This window comes from Sinocyclocheilus anshuiensis, unplaced genomic scaffold (assembly GCF_001515605.1).
Source record: "Sinocyclocheilus anshuiensis isolate Anshui unplaced genomic scaffold, SAMN03320099.WGS_v1.1 scaffold308, whole genome shotgun sequence".
Classification (NCBI taxonomy): domain Eukaryota; kingdom Metazoa; phylum Chordata; class Actinopteri; order Cypriniformes; family Cyprinidae; genus Sinocyclocheilus; species Sinocyclocheilus anshuiensis.
The window spans coordinates 2,028,369-2,039,326 of NW_015558619.1; the positions used below are offsets into that span (position 1 = coordinate 2,028,369).

A 10,958-nucleotide genomic window follows, 5' to 3' on the forward strand; every position below is an offset into this window, starting at 1 on the left:
CCAAAAAAAAAAAAAAAAAAAAAACAATTTCCAATATATAAACATAACCAGATTGTTGTGCATCACAGGACGTTCTGAAATCTGTGCTCAGTTGCAATAAACATGTAAGAAATTGTAAAGAAAACCCATAGTTATAATTGTAAGGGCATTATTACTAATGGTTTTCCTAACTTTAGGGGTTTGTTGCAACTGGCTGCTGATTATTTGTTTTCCTCAGGTGCCCCGTACGGAAGGTAACGAGAAAGGAAAAGGTAATTACTGGACATTCGCCACAGGCTGTGAGTCCATGCTGGACCTCTTTGAAAATGGCAACTTTCGTCGCCGCCGCCGCAGACGCAACTTAAAAATGGGCCTGAAGGAGCCAGCCGAACCCTTTGTTGCCATGGACACTCATCAGGGCATTGCAGTAAGACCCACGGATTCAGATTCTTTCTGCCCTGTGAACACTAGTCACAGACCGGCCCAAAACAAACCTGAGCCTGAGATCAAATTCAGCATTGACTACATTCTCTCCACGCCGGACCCTCTGCCAGGGTTCAGAGCCCCTAACAGTGGAGCTGGAGCTGTGATCCACCACCTGGAGCCACAACACCTCAATCTACACTTCTGGACCATGTAACCAAAACCATAGGACGCAGATCAGTGAATATACCCTGATCTTAAAACCTGATGTCAAAAAAACTTCTATAGCTTCTATAGTGCGCAAACAGTCTTTCCCATAATGCAAATCAGCTTGTCAGTAGGCACATGCAGTTTGTTGTGTGCTAGTGTTCCCGTCAGTAAGTTTGCTGTCGCTCATGTTAGCAAAGTTGCTAAATAAAAAAATACACATAGTAACTTATAAGTATAATATTATTTAATGACAGTAATAATAGGAGTATATATATATATATATATATATATATATATATATATTATAGTATAAACTTAGTACACAGCTAAAGCAGAAGGAAATACAGAAAAGAGAACACTTTTACATATTTTTTTTTGTTACATTTTTGTTTCTGATGTATAAGTTAAGTGCTTGTGGAAAAAGTTAGTCTATAGTGTTGGTATCAACTACTGAAATTTTTGGCTTTGTGAAAAGTTTTTTAAAAATCTGACAGACGGAAAGCCTGTGTGAAACTGTGAATGTCCCCTTAGTAGGAAGCTGCCTATGTAGACTGACACTTGTGGAACAGCACTAGTACAACTCTTCTGTCTCTGTTCTGAAGCAGCATCACTCATGCATTCAGAACAAACATGCAGCTTGTAGAAATGCAATCAAGTAGCTCGCAAAATAATCACAGACACAGAGATACTGAACCAAATATGAGGCCAAGCACAGCACAGACACCTAATAATGGAGTTTCAGCACAGCTATAGTGAAGAAACAGACAACCTGTTGAGGTCAGACATTGCTCAGGTAATCTAAAGATGCAAGAGAACGTCCTGACAGAAAGTCAAAGCAGCCCATCAGGCTGGTCCAATAACATCCTGAACGTCCGGGAAAACAAAAAGGTTCAACAGACTCACGGCTCATCATCTTTACAGCAAGACATGGTCATTAATATTCTCCATTCATCAATGGAAAACAAACGGAGCAAAACTGTGAGTGAAACTAACGCTGTTCTCAATCCAGATGGCAGTGCAATCATTTCCATTCATTCAAAAGCATCACAAATTATGAATATCACGATTCATATTCCATATGCAATACAGCTCAATGAGATTCCAGAACTAAAAACGGCATTAAAGATTAAAATGAATATTTAGGGGTTGATAACAAATAAACTCCGAGACAGATGCTCTGAGGTTCTTAAAGGTCCCATGGCATGAAAATTTCACTTTATGAGGTTTTTTAACATTAATATGAGTTCCCCTAGCCTGCCTATGGTCCCCCAGTGGCTAGAAATGGCGATAGGTGTAAACCGAGCCCTGGGTATCCTGCTTCGCCTTTGAGAAAATGAAAGCTCAGATGGCCCAATCTGGAATCTTCCCTTTATGTCGTCATACGGGGAAAGGTTACCTCCCCTTTCTCTGCTTTGCCCGCCCAGAGAATTTGGCCCGCCCATGAGAAAATGAGCTACTACCGTGCGAGGCGAGCGCAATATTTTTTTTTCCTCGAGAGACATCATGGCTTGCAAACGAGCGAAGCACGGCAGTTGCCCCGCCTCTCTCCTCCTCATTAGCATTTAAAGCTACAGACACAGAAATGGCACGTCCTAAGGAAAGCTCATTGTGGGACTGGCTCGTAGTGGCTGAAATTCTGCACCAAGGCTGAATTTCGGGAAAGAGACTTCAGATACAGTACTAGGGATCACTTAGGCCTATATAAAAGCATCCAAAAAACAGCATGTCATGGGACCTTTAAATGCGTATCTTTAACTACACATGATTACATAAGACTCGAGAGAGTTAATTACAGACCGGTTGTGCAGGTACGAGTCAGATAGGACTGAAAATGATGACGATCAGTGAGTGAGTCAGCTGGTAACTCAATAACATCTCCAAATGATTCAGTGAGTCATTCGACTGATTCAGACTGACCATTCAGATCTAGGCTGAATGAATCAAACAACATTGGTCACGCTGAGTGTTTGCTGTTGCATTCAGTATAAAGATATCTATCTTCTATCTTAATATAAAGAGGTGTTGTCTATTTATAGCTTTTGTATTATAAAAGCTAACAAAGCCAAATGTAAAAACCATTCAGTTCTGAAAATAAATTAAAATAAAATAAAATAAAATAAAAAATACATAAAAATAAAACGGAATAAATACAATTTAAAAAAAAATTAAAAAAATATTTGTTAAAAATTAAAAAAATATTTGATTCTTAAAAATTAGTCAGTTCTGATAAAACAAACCAAAAATGAAATAAAAATAAAAATATTTTTCAAAATCGAAAAAAAAAAAAATCTGGTTCCAGCATTTCATTTTGTTTAATGGTACAGTTTTAAAACTGTAAAACCAAGATCAGCCAATGGGAGATGTCACCGTTACCATGGAAACAGGAAAAGGGCTGTTTTGAGTTTTGTAGGCAGAGACTAGATGTACTCATCCGACTCCATCATCATCTTCACCTTGTTCAATCTTTTTGCTGGGAAATCAGATGTTGTAACGTCGTGATTCATCCCTGAGCTGATCAGTTTGGTTCAAAGCTTTGAAAACTTGATTGAAAATAACAGTTTACTCAAAAATAAATACTCACACTGACCTTCCTTCTCCCTCAGAGCACAAAAGGAAGTAATCTGAAGGCTTTTCATGCACTTACAATGAACTGGGACTGAAGCGTTTCAAGCTTCAAAAAGCAAGTCTTCAAAATTCTCATTTATGTTCAGTGGAAAGACAAGAGTGAGTGTAAATGATGACTTCTCTGAAAAGCCTTTGGAGAAAAAAAAAAAAAAAGTTGTTGAATCAGGTTAAACCAGATCAGGTCTCCATAGGGAATCCCGATATCCATGCATCTTTATCCTGTTAACAATAACCTGTCAAGATGATGATTTTTGGCAGCCAGCATGGCCTAGAGTCTGATCCGCGAACCGCCCGTCAGAAAAGTTTCGATTCCAGCGGGTCTCATCCAGAGTTCAGCTGGATTTTCGGCATGCGTTTGGCCGAGATGTGATTGCTCTGAATTCAGTGTGTTGAAAAACAGCCAAGAGCACGGCATTAAATATAAAGGCAGCGTTGGTGTGAGGCGTTCCCTTAAGAATACAGCCCAAGCTTGGCTGCACTTTTTCATTCATACTCTTTTTAGGTTTGTTTATTTATTTACGTTGAACACACTAACCTACTTACAGTTATAAAAAGCAAAAGGATGTTTCTATTTTCTCCCAATTTTGTGCCAAAAAGAGGAACAGGGGAAAGAGAGAGGATTTTGGAATAAGAAAAATGAGTCTCATAACAATCCAGATCTGAATTTGCTATTTTTACCACTGAAAAAAGGACAAAAGCACATAACACATGTATAATGCATCAAGTAATTAGAACTGACTTAAAATCAATAAAGCATTGAATTTTCCTGCATCTTTGGTTGACACATAAAAGAGAGGGAGGGGGAAAAAAAAGTCAGCGGCGTAACAGGTTAATGATGTAATTGTGTTTTCCAGTCCAGCACATTTAAAGATTACATTATTTTAATTGTGTTTCATGCCCTATATTATTAATACTGGTCTCAACATCCTCTATGAAGTTTAATTAGAGTCGTGAATAACTTGACCTGAACACTAACAAAGAGTTTGTAGTCCGTTATATGATCTCGAATTCAATCTGTTCTAACTATCCATGAAAAACAAAGGGGGAGAAGGAAGAGAAGATGAAGACGACGACAAAGAACAATTAGAAACAATTAGAAAGAAGAAGAACAACAAGAAGTAAAAGGAGGAGGAAACAAAACGATGAAGGAGGAGAAGAACAGGAATAACGACAAAAATGAACAAAAACATCAAGGAGAAGAACAATGAGAAAAGGGAGAAGGAGAAGGAGGAGGAGGACAAAGAGAAGGAGAAGAACAACATCAAACGAGAACATCGAAAAGAACAACAATGAGAAGAACATTGAGAAGACGAACAACAACAGGAAGAAAAACGAGAACAAGGAGGAGGAGAATGACGAGAAGAGCAAGAACATCAAGAAGAAGAACAATGCAAAGAGGGAGAAGAAAGAAGAATGAGAGGAGCCACAAGGAGAAAGACGAGGAGAAGATCAACGAGAAAAAGGAGGAGAAGAACAACAACAATCAGAAAACAGGAGGATAAACTAAGAAAAATTAGAAAAATAAGAACAATGAAAAGGAAAAGAACAACAATGAGAAAAAGAAGAAGAACAAGAAGGAGAAGGAGGAGCAGAAGAAAAGGAGAATAAGAACAAAGAGAAGAAAAGACAGTTAATTAACGATGAAGTTGTTCGCAGCATCTGTGGTGTTAATGTTTTACCACAGCTTTCAGAAAATCATTGTGTTTTTGTGTGAGTTTTAATAGCCCAGAATAAAGCACAATCACATTAACCATGTTAAACTTCAACAGAGGAGCGTGGAAAAATAACTTCATTAACATCCACGTGTTTCCTATTTATAAACTCTTCACGAGCATTTGATAATTCAGAGGAAAACTGCCTTTGAGGACATCATCAACTGGACAAAAGAGCATTTAGTGTGAGCTGAGACTGTCCTCAAATCAAAAGAGAGGAAGGGATTTCCAGAGAAGGATCTAAAGACCATGAACAAAATGAGAAGCAGAGGAGAAAGGGAAGCCAGGACAGTGTTTCTCAAAGGCATCATAAGCCTACGTAGATCATAAAGAGCTATTAGTGCCAGTGGTTTCTACAGTCTACAATCTGCGTTTGAGAATCAGTCCAGATCACTGAGATCATTAAAGAGCCATTAGTGCAGTGGCTTCATCAAACTCAGATTATGTGCATTCAATTCAATGAAAGCCAATGAGACCGAATCATCAAAACAGATTGAACATCATTGTGATTTGATAAGACTCTGGACGACTGGATACATTTGGGCCAAAGTCTCATAAAATTACCAAAATAAGCCAACTAAATGATGAGAGACATTCACATAGCAGCAGAATATGGTTTAACATAGTTGTGTTCGATCACATTTGAGTGACGATCACATTCTACAAGCTAAAATCAGCAGAAGTCACCAGAGAGCGAGTTCTGAGTACAAGAAAAACCACCATTATGTATACATAAGAGGTCTTAATCATGATTTTGCTCTCAGTGAATAATGTTGGCCTGTCAAGCTGTTTTGGGTTTTGAGACAAATGCTAGAATACAGTATTTCACAGTCGTAGAGTGAGACAAAACAGGAATAAATTAATACAAAAAAAGAGATTTGACCAATTGTGTGAGATTGTAATTTAAAATTAAATTTTGGTTTGCTGTGTTTGTTTGTTGGGCTGCACATTTTGTTCAAAATTGTAATACTACTACTACTACTACTACTACTACTAATAATAATAATAATAATAATAATTATTATTATTATTATCATTGTTAAAAATAAAAACATTTACAAAAAACTATTATGACTACTAAATAAAATTGCATTGATAGTTAATAATAATACAAATATTTTTAAAATGTGAAATAAAGAGAAAATAAGTAATAGTAATATTGTAATATTTCACAGTAAAAAATGAAGTATAGAAGTAATAATAATTAGGGTTGCAAAAAGGTGGAAAATTTCCAGAAATTTTGAAACCTTTCCAGGATTTTTTTGGAATATTCCAGGGATTTTTGGAAAGTTTCCAGAAATTTTCCGGAAATGTTCCACCCCTTTGCAACCCTAATAATAATAAATAATTATTTTACTTTACAACTGTAAAAATACAGCTCTAACATTTGTGCATTAATTTCTTCATTTTAAAGTATTAAAACCATCAAACTTATTTTGATGAAAAACCTTGAAGCTTCTCTTTTGTTGACACACTTCTCATTACAACATCCCAAATGCACATAAAAAAAACGAGAGCGGATACATTATTGCTAAAAATAAATTTCTCTATGAAAAACAACGAATAGGATTTTACTTATGAAACCAGACTGTTATGCTGCACTCTGTTGAGATAATTTGATCTGTTCAGTAATGTCCTGCACCGCTGCGCTTATTAAAAACACGTTCAATCGAGTTATCTACACAGCATCACATGCCTCATATGAAATCTGAAACATCTCCTGGCTCTTGTGCTGATGCATTGAAGCAAACGAATTAAAACTTTAAGCATTTCATTAAGGGCTTTCTCTTGTGCACTAAATGGCACGTCTTCCTTCTGTGAGCAGGAAACACTTTCCCCGTGACCTGCCAAACTTGATAGCATCTGCTTTTATTGGATTATCAATATCTTGAAGCTGCTCGCAGCTGGTCGTTTATCAGAGGCGCGCGGACAGACATCAAGTTAAATATCTGTCTTGGTGATGGCTGTGACCTCAGCAGACCTCATCCTGATCTGCTGATCGCTATATTTCTGTCACAAAGTCAGTGCTGTGTTGGTAAACCAGGCCAGAGTGAATTAAGGAGAAGCTTTTGAAGTCTAGCATGACGTTGGAAACATCAACGTCATGGGTTCAGTTCTCAGGGACCTTGTACCTTGGATAAAAGCATCTGCTTAATAAATTAAAATGCATGAAAAAAATACATGCCAAATTGAGCTGAGAGCACAACACTCTTATTAAAAGCCGAATATTTAATAAATATTTAATAAACAAACACGCAGATGTGTTCAAAAGTGCCAAAAACACCGATTCAGACTTTCAAAAATACTTCATAATTTAAAATTGACTGACACTTATAATTAGCTTTGTGTTTTAATGAAAAGTAGTTATGCAATAAGATTTGAGTTTACTTTGATTAAATGCATCTCTGTGACATCAGACTAGAAGAATTAAATAATGCAATTTTAAATGTCACGTCACTTATCTTCTCAAACTTCCCAGAGCGCAAGTCGATGTGTCATAACTCTCTCGTCATGTGAAAATGAGTGATTAAAATAGCCCAGCCAAAAACAGCAACTAGATTTTCACATTTTCTGAGGTAAATGCATGCAGTGTTTGTCATGCAAAACTTGCATTGATGCAAATTACAGTTCAAGCTACTAACTTTGAGCAACAGGGTTGATTTAATAAACATTAATTACAGGTTTTTTCTATTAACTCAAGAACAGTTTAGAGGAGGAAGCACCAAATTGCTAATATTGAAGTGCGCAAAAGTCACCTCTATTATTATGTAAACAAAGTAACAAGACAATTAGATCTTGTAGCTCATATTATAGAAGTTCATGCATTTTGCAATATCAAGGTCATGGGTTCAATCTCCACGAAATGCATGAAGTGATAAAATACACTAAAACGATAATAATGAGTGATTAAAATGGCCCAGACAAAAACTAGATTTTTATATTTTAAATGAATGCATGCAATAATGCAAAGCTTGCAAAACATAGTTCAAACTAACTTTGAGCAATATGGTTGATTTAACAAACACTACTAATTACAGGTTTGATTTTTTCTATTTACTCAAGAATGTTTTAGGCAAACAACCAAAGGGCTCCCAGAGGAGAAAGCACCAAACTGCATAATGTGCACGAGACACCAGAAGATCATCTCTACTATATTAGCATACTGTAATGAGACAATTAGTGGAGTAACTCATTTATATGAACATACATTTAGCAAGGTCATGGTTCGATTCCAGAGAATGCATGAAGTGATAAAATGCATATCATGAAAGCAATTTAAAGGGATAGTTCACCTTGAGTTGGTCCCTACTGACTTAAATAGTGTTTTCCCCATACTATGGAAGTCAATGGGAACCTTTAAGTTTCTTTGGATAAAAGCATGTGTCAAATGCACTAATCTAAATGCAAAAACCAATAAATTTACTTTGATTCTAAAAAACTCTAACTTAACAAATCTTATAAAAAAAACAGAAGCGCTAGTTGATGTGTCATAACTTTCATATCATGTGAAAATGAAAGATGAAACTAAAGAGTAATTCAAATAGCCCAGAACTACATTTTTAGATTTTCTAAAGTAAATGCATGCAGAACTTGTCAAGCAAAATTTGCTGCACTGATGCAAATTACAGTTCAATCTATTAAGTTTGAGTTTAAAAAAAAAACACTATTAATTATAGGTTTTCTTTTCTATTAACTTAAGAATATTTTAGGCAAAGAACCAAATGTCTCCCAGAGGAGGAATCACCTAATTGCTCAAATGTGCTCAAGATTCCAGAAAAATCGCTGTTATTATATTAACAAACTGTAATTAGATGATTAGATCTCAGTGTTCCAGGAGCTCAAACAGAAAAGCATGCATTTAGCAACATCAAGGTCATGGGTTCGATTCCCAGGGAATAAATTAACTGATTAAATGTGCACCTTTTAGCAGACGTTTTTATACAAAGTGACTTGCATTCAAGGTACATTTTATCAGTTCTTGTTTCCTTGGGAACTGAACCCATGACCTTGGTGTTCCTAGCACCAGATCTACTGTTTGAGTTACAGGAAAGCCCAATGACATCTACATTTATGCTTTTAGCAGACAGTTTTATTCAAAGCAATGTACATTGTATTCAATGCATACAGCTAATCAGTTGAATGAATGAGGCATTTATATAGTACACCCAAAGCGCTTTACAATCATGAGGGGGTCTCTCCTCAACCACCACTAGTTGCATTCCCTGGGAATCGAACCCATGACCTTGGCATTGCTAGCGCCAAACCTGTTGTTTGAGCTTCATGAAAGCTCCAATTACATTTAAGCATTTAGCAGGCGGTTTTATCCAAAGCGACATTCAGTGTTTACATTTAATCAATTCATGCATTCCTTGGGAATCGAACCCATGACACTGGCATTACATGCATCTTGCTCTTCTGTTTCAGCTACAGGAAATCTCCAATTATATTTACATTTAACACTTTTACATAAAGCGACTTACATGGCATTCAAGGTACACATTTATATTTGATCAGTTCTTGCTTTCCCTGGGAATCGAACCCATGACCTTGCTGTTGCTAGCCATTCTTAACTGTCTGAACTAAAGGAAAGTCTAAATGCAATCTAAATGTAAAACTAACTGGATCAAATAACTATAAAATACAGTGGTGGCCAAAATTATTAGAAGACTAGTATTTTCACCAGCTAAAATTTTTTTTTTAAGTCAGTTATTTCTATCTTTTGCTGTAGTGTGTCAGAAAGAAATATCATTTCACATTTCCAAACATTCATTTTGTCATTAATTGTAATAATCCAGTGAGATTTCTGTCTGATGACAGCTGAGGATCTGATCTGATCATCATCAGTCTGTCTGGAATAACATGAAGAAACAGAACAAACTGAGACAGACTCAATCCAGAAGAACTGTGGCAACGTCTCCAAGATCTCACTGGATTGTTACGATTAATGGCAAAATGAATGTTTGGAAATGTAAACTGATATTTCCTACTGACACACTGCAGCAAAAGATTGAAATAACTGACTTAAAACCATTTTTAGCTTGTGAAAATACTAGTGTTCTAATCATTTTGGGCACCACTGTATATCCAACTCCAACACACAGCATTAGAACTGACAACATTTTATCTGAAACAAACAACAGGCCTAACAATATGCAAACATAATAAAATGACATTGAAAATTCACTACTAAAAACAACATCAGAAGCCAAAAACACAAATCAATGGGTCACTTGTGGCTTTGTTTTGCTCAGCATATCAAAGTTTAATAATTTGCATATTCCGTTTATATTATCCTATTTGTTATTTGTATTAGGCATTAGTCTCTCCATCAGAACAGACGTCTGTTTTTTTGGGTCATGACACACCAGTTGAGAACGGCTGGCAGTAAACAGCATGCATGCAGCATGACGCAGCAGTGAGGATCACCGCTGGCTGGCTGTAGATCAGTTGTCAGCACAGCTGCGTCTGACAGGCACACGGGCCGTCATTATCTCACACAGACAGACCCTCTGCTGGCGAAACATGTCGATTCAGAGAACGATGTGACGTTTCTGAACTGTGATGGTATTTGTGATTATCATTAAGGGTTTGTCCTTGGCAGCAGCTTTGGATGTACAAGCACAAAGTCCCAAATCAAACTGTTCAAGTCTCACGTGATTTGTGGGTCACCTTTTAGAGGATCCTGAGCCAGAGCTAGAAAATTAGAGACTTGGGGATGCACTCCTTTAACTTGACCCAGTAACCACACAGAATACCCTAGCAACCGCATATGAATGAACTAAAAACCCCTCAGAACAATCTAGTATGAAAACAGCTACAGATAAACTTCTGAAGGCATGCTTATAGTTAAAACTATAATAGTTATCTATGGTTCTAATTAATATTTTGAATTAGTTTTCATTTTCATATTTTAATTTTAGTAATCGTTTTAGAACTTTAGTTTTGTGTTTTTGTCATTTCTACAAGTTTTTGTTTTTAAAAAGTTTTTTTTTCTTTCAGTTTTGGTTT

General features: G+C 36.4%; 2 protein-coding genes across 2 annotated transcripts in view; one reads left to right on the plus strand and one right to left on the minus strand.

Annotated features, from left to right (window-relative positions):
* Nucleotides 1-10,958, minus strand: part of LOC107680499 (CSC1-like protein 2) — a 68,181-nt gene that overhangs the window by 47,867 nt on the left and 9,356 nt on the right. The gene's annotated exons all lie outside the window — the stretch shown is intronic.
* LOC107680473 (forkhead box protein I2-like) lies at nucleotides 158-619 on the plus strand. Its single transcript, XM_016476357.1, has one exon. It carries the CDS (start codon nucleotides 158-160, stop codon nucleotides 617-619), a length of 462 nt encoding a protein of 153 aa, XP_016331843.1.